The sequence below is a fragment of the Salvelinus alpinus genome, chromosome 10 (genome assembly GCF_045679555.1).
Source record: "Salvelinus alpinus chromosome 10, SLU_Salpinus.1, whole genome shotgun sequence".
NCBI lineage: Eukaryota > Metazoa > Chordata > Actinopteri > Salmoniformes > Salmonidae > Salvelinus > Salvelinus alpinus.
The window spans coordinates 4,700,596-4,715,287 of record NC_092095.1 but is presented as its reverse complement, the minus strand read 5'-3'; the positions used below and the strand labels follow the sequence as shown (position 1 = coordinate 4,715,287).

The 14,692-nt window shown below is 48.7% G+C and overlaps 1 protein-coding gene across 3 annotated transcripts in view; it reads right to left on the bottom strand.

The window, feature by feature from the left end:
- The window catches only part of map3k22 (mitogen-activated protein kinase kinase kinase 22), a 114,451-nt gene that overhangs the window by 64,341 nt on the left and 35,418 nt on the right, over positions 1–14,692 (bottom strand). For 2 of the 3 annotated variants that reach the window (XM_071327907.1, XM_071327908.1), the window contains exons 3-6: positions 13,909–14,226; positions 9,868–9,986; positions 6,802–6,839; positions 2,549–2,648 (exon numbers count right to left, since the gene is read on the bottom strand). In XM_071327907.1, coding sequence (XP_071184008.1) covers positions 2,549–2,648; positions 6,802–6,839; positions 9,868–9,986; positions 13,909–13,927 — 276 coding nt within the window. In that variant the 5' untranslated portion in view covers positions 13,928–14,226. Of the gene's footprint in view, positions 1–1,489; positions 1,538–2,548; positions 2,649–6,801; positions 6,840–9,867; positions 9,987–13,908; positions 14,227–14,692 lie in introns of those variants that run through there. The other variant, XM_071327909.1, reaches the window with a different exon arrangement.

The following is a 14,692-nucleotide window of genomic DNA, read 5'->3' as shown; positions in this document are numbered from 1 at the left end:
ACGTCAGAGACAAGACACCAACCGTTATCACGTCAGAGACACCAACCGTTATCACGTCAGAGACAAGACACCAACCGTTATCACGTCAGAGACACCAACCGTTATTACGTCAGAGACAAGACACCAACCGTTATCACGTCAGAGACAAGACACCATCCGTTATCACGTCAGAGACACCGTCCGTTATGACGTCAGAGACAAGACACCATCCGTTATTACGTCAGAGACAAGACACCAACCGTTATCACGTCAGAGACAAGACACCAACCGTTATCACGTCAGAGACACCAACCGTTATCACGTCAGAGACAAGACACTAACCGATATTACGTCAGAGACAAGACACTTTCATCATGTTGTGATGTGACACCATTATGTCATGGTGTGGTGTGACACCATTATGCCATGCTGTGGTGTAATGTGACACAATTATGCCATGCTGTGGTGTAATGTGACACCATTATGCCATGCTGTAGTGTAATGTGACACCATTATGCCATGCTGTGGTGTAATGTGACACCATTATGCCATGTGGTGTAATGTGACACCATTATGCCACGTGGTGTAATGTGACACCATTATGCCACGTGGTGTAATGTGACACCATTATGCCACGTGGTGTAATGTGACACCATTATGCCACGTGGTGTAATGTGACACCATTATGCCACGTGGTGTAATGTGACACCATTATGCCACGTTGTGTAATGTGACACCATTATGCCACGTGGTGTAATGTGACACCATTATGCCATGTTGTGTAATGTGACACCATTATGTCATGTTGTGTAATGTGACACCATTATGCCATGTGGTGTAATGTGACACCATTATGTCATGTGGTGTAATGTGACACCATTATGTCATGTTGTGTAATGTGACACCATTATGCCATGTGGTGTAATGTGACACCATTTTGCCATGTGGTGGTGTGATACCATTATGCCATGTTGTGGTGTGATACCATTATGCCATGGTGTGACCATTATGTCATGGTGTGGTGTGACACCATTATGGCATGGTGTGGTGTGATACCATTATGGCATGGTGTGGTGTGATACCATTATGTCATGGTGTGACACCATTATGTCATGGTGTGACACCATTATGTCATGGTGTGGTGTGACACCATTATGTCATGGTGTGGTGTGACACCATTATGTCATGGTGTGGTGTGCCACCATTATGTCATGGTGTGGTGTGACACCATTGTGTCATGGTGTGGTGTGACACCATTGTGTTATGTTGTGGTGTGACACCATTATGTCATGGTGTGGTGTGCCACCATTGTGTTATGTTGTGGTGTGACACCATTATGTCATGGTGTGGTGTGCCACCATTGTGTTATGTTGTGGTGTGACACCATTATGTCATGGTGTGCCACCATTGTGTTATGTTGTGGTGTGACACCATTATGTCATGGTGTGCCACCATTGTGTTATGTTGTGGTGTGATGTGATATTGTGTTCTGTTGTGTTGTATTATCTACCTCTCTGTCTGTGTAGAAGAGGTCCATCTGTTGTGTTATTGTGTTGTATTATCTACCTCTCTGTCTGTGTAGAAGAGGTCCATCTGTTGTGTTATTGTGTTGTATTATCTACCTCTCTGTCTGTGTAGAAGAGGTCCATCTGTTGTGTTATTGTGTTGTATTATCTACCTCTCTGTCTGTGTAGAAGAGGTCCATCTGTTGTGTTATTGTGTTGTATTATCTACCTCTCTGTCTGTGTAGAAGAGGTCCATCTGTTGTGTTATTGTGTTGTATTATCTACCTCTCTGTCTGTGTAGAAGAGGTCCATCTGTTGTGTTATTGTGTTGTATTATCTACCTCTCTGTCTGTGTAGAAGAGGTCCATCTGTTGTGTTATTGTGTTGTATTATCTACCTCTCTGTCTGTGTAGAAGAGGTCCATCTGTTGTGTTATTGTGTTGTATTATCTACCTCTCTGTCTGTGTAGAAGAGGTCCATCTGTTGTGTTATTGTGTTGTATTATCTACCTCTCTGTCTGTGTAGAAGAGGTCCATCTGTTGTGTTATTGTGTTGTATTATCTACCTCTCTGTCTGTGTAGAAGAGGTCCATCTGTTGTGTTATTGTGTTGTATTATCTACCTCTCTGTCTGTGTAGAAGAGGTCCATCGGTTGTGTTATTGTGTTGTATTATCTACCTCTCTGTCTGTGTAGAAGAGGTCCATCTGTTGTGTTATTGTGTTGTATTATCTACCTCTCTGTCTGTGTAGAAGAGGTCCATCGGTTGTGTTATTGTGTTGTATTATCTACCTCTCTGTCTGTGTAGAAGAGGTCCATCTGTTGTGTTATTGTGTTGTATTATCTACCTCTCTGTCTGTGTAGAAGAGGTCCATCGGTTGTGTTATTGTGTTGTATTATCTACCTCTCTGTCTGTGTAGAAGAGGTCCATCGGTTGTGTTATTGTGTTGTATTATCTACCTCTCTGTCTGTGTAGAAGAGGTCCATCGGTTGTGTTATTGTGTTGTATTATCTACCTCTCTGTCTGTGTAGAAGAGGTCCATCTGTTGTGTTGTTGTGTTATCTACCTCTCTGTCTGTGTAGAAGAGGTCCATCTGTTGTCCAAAGGCCTCTGTGACCTTGTGGAGCAGCTCCTTGATCTTCAGAGGTCGCTGGAACGGGATGATGCTGCGGAACAGAGGACAGAGGTCATCCTCAAGGCTCAGAGAGACCCCGGCAGAGAGACCCCGGCAGAGAGACCCCGGCTCAGAGACCCCGACACAGAGACCCCGACACAGAGACCCCGAAACAGAGACCCCGGCAGAGAGACCCCGGCAGAGAGACCCCGGCTCAGAGACCCCGGCTCAGAGACCCCGGCTCAGAGACCCCGACACAGAGACCCCGACACAGAGACCCCGACACAGAGACCCCGGCAGAGAGACCCCGACAGAGAGACCCCGACACAGAGACCCCGACACAGAGACCCCGACACAGAGACCCCGGCAGAGAGACCCCGGCAGAGAGACCCCGGCAGAGAGACCCCGACAGAGAGACCCCCCGACACAGAGACCCCGACACAGAGACCCCGACACAGAGACCCCGACTCAGAGACCCCGACTCAGAGACCCCGACTCAGAGACCCCGACTCAGAGACCCCGACACAGAGACCCCGACACAGAGACCCCGACTCAGAGACCCCGGCAGAGAGACCCCGACTCAGAGACCCCGACTCAGAGACCCCGACTCAGAGACCCCGACTCAGAGACCCCGACTCAGAGACCCCGACTCAGAGACCCCGACTCAGAGACCCCGACTCAGAGACCCCGGCAGAGAGACCCCGGCAGAGAGACCCCGGCTCAGAGACCCCGGCTCAGAGACCCCGGCACAGAGACCCCGGCACAGAGACCCCGGCACAGAGACCCCGGCACAGAGACCCCGGCACAGAGACCCCGGCAGAGAGACCCCGGCAGAGAGACCCCGACACCCCGACCCCGACACCCCGACCCCGACACAGAGACCCCGACACAGAGACCCCGACACAGAGACCCCGACACAGAGACCCCGACACAGAGACCCCGGCAGAGAGACCCCGGCTCAGAGACCCCGGCAGAGAGACCCCGACACAGAGACCCCGGCACAGAGACCCCGGCAGAGAGACCCCGGCAGAGAGACCCCGGCAGAGAGACCCCGGCAGAGAGACCCCGACACAGAGACCCCGACACAGAGACCCCGACACAGAGACCCCGACACAGAGACCCCGACACAGAGACCCCGACAAAGAGACCCCGGCAGAGAGACCCCGGCAGAGAGACCCCGACACCCCGACCCCGACACAGAGACCCCGACACAGAGACCCCGGCACAGAGACCCCGGCACAGAGACCCCGGCACAGAGACCCCGACACAGAGACCCCGACACAGAGACCCCGACAGAGAGACCCCGGCACAGAGACCCCGGCACAGAGACCCCGGCACAGAGACCCCGACTCAGAGACCCCGACTCAGAGACCCCGACTCAGAGACCCCGACTCAGAGACCCCGACTCAGAGACCCCGACTCAGAGACCCCGGCAGAGAGACCCCGGCTCAGAGACCCCGGCTCAGAGACCCCGGCAGAGAGACCCCGACACAGAGACCCCGGCACAGAGACCCCGGCAGAGAGACCCCGGCAGAGAGACCCCGGCAGAGAGACCCCGGCAGAGAGACCCCGGCAGAGAGACCCCGACACAGAGACCCCGGCACAGAGACCCCGGCAGAGAGACCCCGACACAGAGACCCCGGCAGAGAGACCCCGGCAGAGAGACCCCGGCAGAGAGACCCCGGCAGAGAGACCCCGGCAGAGAGACCCCGGCTCAGAGACCCCGGCAGAGAGACCCCGGCAGAGAGACCCCGGCAGAGAGACCCCGGCACAGAGACCCCGGCACAGAGACCCCGGCACAGAGACCCCGGCAGAGAGACCCCGGCAGAGAGACCCCGGCAGAGAGACCCCGGCAGAGAGACCCCGACACCCCGACCCCGACACAGAGACCCCGACACAGAGACCCCGACACAGAGACCCCGACACAGAGACCCCGACACAGAGACCCCGACACAGAGACCCCGGCAGAGAGACCCCGGCAGAGAGACCCCGGCTCAGAGACCCCGGCTCAGAGACCCCGGCAGAGAGACCCCGGCAGAGAGACCCCGACACAGAGACCCCGGCACAGAGACCCCGGCAGAGAGACCCCGGCAGAGAGACCCCGGCAGAGAGACCCCGGCAGAGAGACCCCGACTCAGAGACCCCGGCACAGAGACCCCGGCAGAGAGACCCCGGCAGAGAGACCCCGACACAGAGACCCCGGCAGAGAGACCCCGGCAGAGAGACCCCGGCAGAGAGACCCCGGCAGAGAGACCCCGGCAGAGAGACCCCGACACAAGGACACGTCTGTCAGAGGGTTAACGTTCTGTTTCCAACTCTACACTCCTTAGTCATCCCTAGTGTTGTCATGGTAACATACTGCTACAGGTGAGAGGCTGTTTGTTGTTTGTCTACTGCTTCTCTGTCACTTGTTCCGCCACAATTACCGTATAACAATGTCCTACTATTAGTAGGGTAGGAAGCAACGCTGTCGTGAGGCTCTATGGGGCAGGAAGCAACAGGAAGCATCACTGTCGTGAGGCTCTATGGGGTAGGAAGTAACAGGAAGCAACGCTGTCGTGAAGCTCTATGGGGCAGGAAGCAACCCTGTCGTGAGGTTCTATGGGACAGGAAGCAACAGGAAGCAATGCTGTCGTGAGGCTCTATGGGGCAGGAAGCAACAGGAAGCAACACTGTCGTGAGGCTCTATGGGGCAGGAAGCAACAGGAAGCAACGCTGTCGTGAGGCTCTATGGGGCAGGAAGCAACACTGTCGTGAGGCTCTATGGGGCAGGAAGCAACAGGAAGCAACGCTGTCGTGAGGCTCTATGGGACAGGAAGCAACAGGAAGCAACGCTGTCGTGAGGCTCTATGGGGCAGGAAGCAACACTGTCGTGAGGCTCTATGGGGCAGGAAGCAACAGGAAGCAACGCTGTCGTGAGGCTCTATGGGACAGGAAGCAACAGGAAGCAACGCTGTCGTGAGGCTCTATGGGACAGGAAGCAACAGGAAGCAACGCTGTCGTGAGGCTCTATGGGGCAGGAAGCAACAGGAAGCAACGCTGTCGTGAGGCTCTATGGGGCAGGAAGCAACACTGTCGTGAGGCTCTATGGGGCAGGAAGCAACCCTGTCGTGAGGCTCTATGGGACAGGAAGCAACAGGAAGCAATGCTGTCGTGAGGCTCTATGGGGCAGGAAGCAACAGGAAGCAACACTGTCGTGAGGGTCTATGGGGCAGGAAGCAACAGGAAGCAACGCTGTCGTGAGGCTCTATGGGACAGGAAGCAACAGGAAGCAACGCTGTCGTGAGGCTCTATGGGGCAGGAAGCAACACTGTCGTGAGGCTCTATGGGGCAGGAAGCAACAGGAAGCAACGCTGTCGTGAGGCTCTATGGGACAGGAAGCAACAGGAAGCAACGCTGTCGTGAGGCTCTATGGGACAGGAAGCAACAGGAAGCAACGCTGTCGTGAGGCTCTATGGGGCAGGAAGCAACAGGAAGCAACGCTGTCGTGAGGCTCTATGGGACAGGAAGCAACAGGAAGCAACGCTGTCGTGAGGCTCTATGGGGCAGGAAGCAACACTGTCGTGAGGCTCTATGGGGCAGGAAGCAACAGGAAGCAACGCTGTCGTGAGGCTCTATGGGACAGGAAGCAACAGGAAGCAACGCTGTCGTGAGGCTCTATGGGACAGGAAGCAACAGGAAGCAACGCTGTCGTGAGGCTCTATGGGGCAGGAAGCAACAGGAAGCAACGCTGTCGTGAGGCTCTATGGGGCAGGAAGCAACACTGTCGTGAGGCTCTATGGGGCAGGAAGCAACCCTGTCGTGAGGCTCTATGGGACAGGAAGCAACAGGAAGCAATGCTGTCGTGAGGCTCTATGGGGCAGGAAGCAACAGGAAGCAACACTGTCGTGAGGGTCTATGGGGCAGGAAGCAACAGGAAGCAACGCTGTCGTGAGGCTCTATGGGACAGGAAGCAACAGGAAGCAACGCTGTCGTGAGGCTCTATGGGACAGGAAGCAACAGGAAGCAACGCTGTCGTGAGGCTCTATGGGGCAGGAAGCAACAGGAAGCAACGCTGTCGTGAGGCTCTATGGGGCAGGAAGCAACACTGTCGTGACGCTCTACTTTCCCCTGGACATGAGAACTCAGTCATGATATAACACAATACACCCCTTCTCCCCCTCCCTGGAAAGAGAAGTAGAAAACCAGTGGAAGTTGCAACTCACCGTTTCTCTCTCTCATGCTCCAGCTTGACTCTTAAATCCTGTTGAAAGGAAAACGGCAACAGAGAGGATTATAAGGTTGGAAAGGGGGGGGGGGGGGGGGTGGCGGGGGGGGGGTGGCGGGGGGGGGTATATGGAACTGTTTTAAGGTCATACCAAGGATCCTTTTGATGTTTGATCTTGAATTCTAAGACAATTTAAAAAGGAAGTTTGTTCTGAAGTGCTTGTCCAATATCTGAAAGATATCAGAAAGACCAGGAAAGATTTTATACTTCTTTCTGACATTTATTTAAGCCCTTATTTTTGGCGCTAATACTACTACTACTACTACCACCACCACCCTCATTAATACTACTACTACTACCACCACCCTCATTAATACTACTACTACTACTACTACCACCCTCATTAATAATACTACTACTACCACCACCACCTTCATTAATACTACTACTACCACCACCACCTTCATTAATACTACTACTACCACCACCACCCTCATTAATACTACTACTACTACCACCACCCTCATTAATACTACTACTACTACTACCACCCTCATTAATACTACTACTACTACTACTACCACCCTCATTAATACTACTACTACTACCACCACCCTCATTAATACTACTACTACTACTACTACCACCCTCATTAATACTACTACTACTACTACCACCACCCTCATTAATTGTACTACTACTACCACCACCCTCATTAATACTACTACTACTACTACCACCACCCTCATTAATACTACTACTACTACCACCACCACCCTCATTAATACTACTACTACTACCACCACCACCCTCATTAATACTACTACTACTACCACCACCCTCATTAATACTACTACTACTACCACCACCCTCATTAATACTACTACTACTACCACCACCCTCATTAATACTACTACTACTACCACCACCCTCATTAATACTACTACTACCACCACCCTCATTAATACTACTACTACCACCACCCTCATTAATACTACTACTACCACCACCCTCATTAATACTACTACTACCACCACCCTCATTAATACTACTGCTACTACCACCACCATTATTAATACGACTACTACTACTACCACCCTCATTAATATGACTACTACTACCACCACCCTCATTAATACGACTACTACTACCACCACCACCCTCATTAATACTACTACTACTACCACCACCCTCATTAATACTACTACTACTACCACCACCCTCATTAATACTACTACTACTACCACCACCCTCATTAATACTACTACTACTACCACCACCATCATTAATACTACTACTACTACCACCACCACCCTCATTAATACTACTACTACTACCACCACCACCCTCATTAATACTACTACTACTACCACCACCCTCATTAATACTACTACTACTACCACCACCCTCATTAATACTACTACTACCACCACCACCCTCATTAATACTACTACTACCACCACCCTCATTAATACTACTACTACCACCACCCTCATTAATACTACTACTACCACCACCCTCATTAATACTACTGCTACTACCACCACCATTATTAATACGACTACTACCACCACCACCCTCATTAATACTACTACTACCACCCTCATTAATATGACTACTACTACCACTACCACCATTAATACTACTACTGCTACCACCACCCTCATTAATACTACCACTAACGTTAATACTACTACCACCACCACCCGCATTAATACTACTACTACCACCCTCATTAATACTACCACTACTACCACCACCCTCATTAATACGACTACTACCACTACCACCATTAATACTACTACTGATACCACCACCCTCAATACTACCGCCACCACCATTAACAATACTACTACCACCATTAATACTACTACTACTACCACCACCACCCTCATTAATACTACTACTACCATTAATACTACTACTACCACCATTAATACTGCTACCACCACCCCCATTAATACTACTACTACTACCACCACCACCCGCATTAATATTACCACCACCATTAATACTACTACTACCACCATTAATACTACTACCACCACCCTCATTAATACTACTACTACCATTAATACTACTACTACCACCATTAATACTGCTACCACCACCCCCATTAGAACTACTACTACCACCACCCTCATTAATACTACTACTATCACCACCCTCATTAATACTACTACTACCACCACCCTCATGAATACTACTACTACCACCACCCCCATTGATACTACCACTACTACCACCACCCTCATGAATACTACTACTACCACCACCCCCATTGATACTACCACTACTACCACCACCCTCATGAATACTACTACTACCACCACCCCCATTAATATTACCACTACTACCACCACCCTCATTAATACTACTACCACCACCAGTAATACTACTACTACCACCAGTAATACTACTACCACCACCACCACCCTCATGAATACTACTACTACCACTACCATCATTAATACAAGTCTGTTGTCAGTCTCAGCTACCATTACCACTAGTATCATTTCTACTTCCAATATCTCTACTACTACTACCATTACCATCACCACTAGTAGCATTGTATAGCAGGGTCCTGGGCGTATGGCCCTGTATATTAGGGGTATAGGCCTGTTTGTATAGCAGGGGCCTGGGCTTATGGCTGTTGTGTTGCTGTAAGGCTATATGGTGTAGGATAGAGGCTAGGTTAGAGGCTAGGATAAAGGCTAGGGGCTAGGATAGAGGCTAGGTGCTAGGGTATTAGGCTAGCGGTAGTGGGTAGGGTCTTAGGGTAGGGCAGGGACAGGGGATAGGGTTGGGTAGAGGCTAGGGTAGAGGATAGGGTCTTAGGGTAGGGGCTAGGGTCTTAGGGTAGGGCCTAGGGTAGAGGATAGAGGCTAGGATAGAGGCTAGGGTCTTAGGGTAGGGGCAGGGGATAGGGTAGAGGCTAGGTTAGGGCCTAAGGGCTAGGGTAGGGGCTAGGGTAGAGCCTAGGGCAGGACCTAGGGTAGGGTCTAGGGTAGAGCCTAGGGCAGGGTCTAGGGTAGGGCCTAAGGTAGGGGCGTAAGATGTGTACCTGTTTGTACAGCAAGGTCCCGGGCTTGGGTTTGTGGCTGCTGCTGTCGTGTTGCTGGGTGTAGCAGCGACCCAGAGCTGCCAGGTCCTTCATGATGGAGTTCAGAGCCTCCTCGTCATCTAGAGGAACACAGAGAGACACATGCTACAACACTGCTCTACTACAGAGTCACATCACAGACAGAGCTGTTACAGTAATATACTAATATACGAGAGTCACATCAATGACAGAGATGTTATACTCTACAGACAGAGCTGTTACAGTAATATACTATAGAGTCACATCAATGACAGAGATGTTATACTCTACAGACAAAGCTGTTACAGTAATATACTAGAGTCACATCAATGACAGAGATGTTATACTCTACAGACAGAGCTGTTACAGTAATATACTATAGAGTCACATCAATGACAGAGATGTTATACTCTACAGACAGAGCTGTTACAGTAATATACTATAGAGTCACATCAATGACAGAGATGTTATACTCTACAGACAGAGCTGTTACAGTAATATACTAGAGTCACATCAATGACAGAGATGTTATACTCTACAGACAGAGCTGTTACAGTAATATACTATAGAGTCACATCAATGACAGAGATGTTATACTCTACAGACAGAGCTGTTACAGTAATATACTACAGAGTCACATCAATGACAGAGATGTTATACTCTACAGACAGAGCTGTTACAGTAATATACTATAGAGTCACATCAATGACAGAGATGTTATACTCTACAGACAGAGCTGTTACAGTAATATACTAGAGTCACATCAATGACAGAGATGTTATACTCTACAGACAGAGCTGTTACAGTAATATACTATAGAGTCACATCAATGACAGAGATGTTATACTCTACAGACAGAGCTGTTACAGTAATATACTACAGAGTCACATCAATGACAGAGATGTTATACTCTACAGACAGAGCTGTTACAGTAATATACTAGAGTCACATCAATGACAGAGATGTTATACTCTACAGACAGAGCTGTTACAGTAATATACTATAGAGTCACATCAATGACAGAGATGTTATACTCTACAGACAGAGCTGTTACAGTAATATACTATAGAGTCACATCAATGACAGAGATGTTATACTCTACAGACAGAGCTGTTACAGTAATATACTAGAGTCACATCAATGACAGAGATGTTATACTCTACAGACAGAGCTGTTACAGTAATATACTAGTCACATCAATGACAAAGATGTTATACTCTACAGACAGAGCTGTTACAGTAATATACTAGAGTCACATCAATGACAGAGATGTTATACTCTACAGACAGAGCTGTTACAGTAATATACTATAGTCACATCAATGACAAAGATGTTATACTCTACAGACAGAGCTGTTACAGTAATATACTAGAGTCACATCAATGACAGAGATGTTATACTCTACAGACAGAGCTGTTACAGTAATATACTAGAGTCACATCAATGACAGAGATGTTATACTCTACAGACAGAGCTGTTACAGTAATATACTACAGAGTCACATCAATGACAGAGATGTTATACTCTACAGACAGAGCTGTTACAGTAATATACTATAGTCACATCAATGACAAAGATGTTATACTCTACAGACAGAGCTGTTACAGTAATATACTAGAGTCACATCAATGACAGAGATGTTATACTCTACAGACAGAGCTGTTACAGTAATATACTATAGAGTCACATCAATGACAGAGATGTTATACTCTACAGACAGAGCTGTTACAGTAATATACTATAGAGTCACATCAATGACAGAGATGTTATACTCTACAGACAGAGCCGTTACAGTAATATACTATAGTCACATCAATGACAGAGATGTTATACTCTACAGACAGAGCCGTTACAGTAATATACTATAGAGTCACATCAATGACAGAGATGTTATACTCTACAGACAGAGCTGTTACAGTAATATACTACAGAGTCACATCAATGACAGAGATGTTATACTCTACAGACAGAGCTGTTACAGTAATATACTATAGAGTCACATCAATGACAGAGATGTTATACTCTACAGACAGAGCTGTTACAGTAATATACTATAGAGTCACATCAATGACAGAGATGTTATACTCTACAGACAAAGCTGTTACAGTAATATACTAGAGTCACATCAATGACAGAGATGTTATACTCTACAGACAGAGCTGTTACAGTAATATACTATAGAGTCACATCAATGACAGAGATGTTATACTCTACAGACAGAGCTGTTACAGTAATATACTATAGAGTCACATCAATGACAGAGATGTTATACTCTACAGACAGAGCTGTTACAGTAATATACTATAGAGTCACATCAATGACAGAGATGTTATACTCTACAGACAGAGCTGTTACAGTAATATACTATAGAGTCACATCAATGACAGAGATGTTATACTCTACAGACAGAGCTGTTACAGTAATATACTATAGAGTCACATCAATGACAGAGATGTTATACTCTACAGACAGAGCTGAAACAGGTTGTGTGTGTGTGTGCTGCTGCATGGTATAACATGGGAAACAGGTTGAGTGTGAGTGTGCTGCTGCATGGTATAACATGGGAAACAGGTTGTGTGTGTGTGTGCTGCTGCATGGTATAACATGGGAAACAGGTTGAGTGTGTGTGTGCTGCTGCATGGTATAACATGGGAAACAGGTTGAGTGTGAGTGTGCTGCTGCATGGTATAACATGGGAAACAGGTTGAGTGTGAGTGTGCTGCTGCATGGTATAACATGGGAAACAGGTTGAGTGTGTGTGTGCTGCTGCATGGTATAACATGGGAAACAGGTTGAGTGTGCGTGTGCTGCTGCATGGTATAACATGGGAAACAGGTTGAGTGTGAGTGTGCTGCTGCATGGTATAACATGGGAAACAGGTTGAGTGTGAGTGTGCTGCTGCATGGTATAACATGGGAAACAGGTTGAGTGTGTGTGTGCTGCTGCATGGTATAACATGGGAAACAGGTTGAGTGTGAGTGTGCTGCTGCATGGTATAACATGGGAAACAGGTTGAGTGTGAGTGTGCTGCTGCATGGTATAACATGGGAAACAGGTTGAGTGTGAGTGTGCTGCTGCATGGTATAACATGGGAAACAGGTTGAGTGTGAGTGTGCTGCTGCATGGTATAACATGGGAAACAGGTTGAGTGTGAGTGTGCTGCTGCATGGTATAACATGGGAAACAGGTTGAGTGTGAGTGTGCTGCTGCATGGTATAACATGGGAAACAGGTTGAGTGTGAGTGTGCTGCTGCATGGTATAACATGGGAAACAGGTTGAGTGTGAGTGTGCTGCTGCATGGTATAACATGGGAAACAGGTTGAGTGTGCGTGTGCTGCTGCATGGTATAACATGGGAAACAGGTTGAGTGTGCGTGTGCTGCTGCATGGTATAACATGGGAAACAGGTTGAGTGTGAGTGTGCTGCTGCATGGTATAACATGGGAAACAGGTTGTGTGTGTGTGTGCTGCTGCATGGTATAACATGGGAAACAGGTTGAGTGTGAGTGTGCTGCTGCATGGTATAACATGGGAAACAGGTTGAGTGTGCGTGTGCTGCTGCATGGTATAACATGGGAAACAGGTTGAGTGTGTGTGTGCTGCTGCATGGTATAACATGGGAAACAGGTTGAGTGTGAGTGTGCTGCTGCATGGTATAACATGGGAAACAGGTTGAGTGTGTGTGTGCTGCTGCATGGTATAACATGGGAAACAGGTTGAGTGTGTGTGTGCTGCTGCATGGTATAACATGGGAAACAGGTTGAGTGTGCGTGTGCTGCTGCATGGTATAACATGGGAAACAGGTTGAGTGTGAGTGTGCTGCTGCATGGTATAACATGGGAAACAGGTTGAGTGTGAGTGTGCTGCTGCATGGTATAACATGGGAAACAGGTTGAGTGTGCGTGTGCTGCTGCATGGTATAACATGGGAAACAGGTTGAGTGTGAGTGTGCTGCTGCATGGTATAACATGGGAAACAGGTTGAGTGTGAGTGTGCTGTAGGAAATGTTGTCATGCTACTCACCCATGTTTACTGTCATCATCAGGAAGTGATCTTGTTGAACTCCGAGCTCAACTCCTCCGGTCTGGTCGGCTCCGAGCTCAACTCCTCCGGTCTGGTCGGCTCCGAGCTCAACTCCTCCGGTCTGGTCGGCTCCGAGCTCAACTCCTCCGGTCTGGTCGGCTCCGAGCTCAACTCCTCCGGTCTGGTCGGCTCCGAGCTCAACTCCTCCGGTCTGGTCGGCTCCGAGCTCAACTCCTCCGGTCTGGTCGGCTCCGAGCTCAACTCCTCCGGTCTGGTCGGCTCCGAGCTCAACTCCTCCGGTCTGGTAAAGTCTTCACCCTGAGAGAAAGGACAAAACACACAGGTTAAAGTACATACTACATGGACCACATTACAATACAAGGGTCTTTGTCAATAGGATGCTCATCTCATGTCCTCTATCGATGTTCTTCAACTCTACATTGTGTTACTAGCCCTCAGGCACCTCACTCCATCCCTACAGGGCTAACACGTCCTGACTGGGCAATATGTCTACGGTGGCAGACATCAACCACCAAGGAGGAATACGGTCGTGTCAACTTCAGTCCGGCGAGAGAGAGCTCTTGCTACGGAGCAGAGATCATATGTTGTCTCTCAGAGGAACACGTGCCAGGCAGACTTAACCGAGTTGATTTACTGTCGCGATGGAACCCTCTGCCAGGGGTGTGGCCATTTTCATCCCGAAATCGTCGAGGTGGTGTGGGGGCGTTGCGGCAGGGCTGCCATCGATCTGTACGCATCGCAGGACAAGGCACACTGTCGCCGG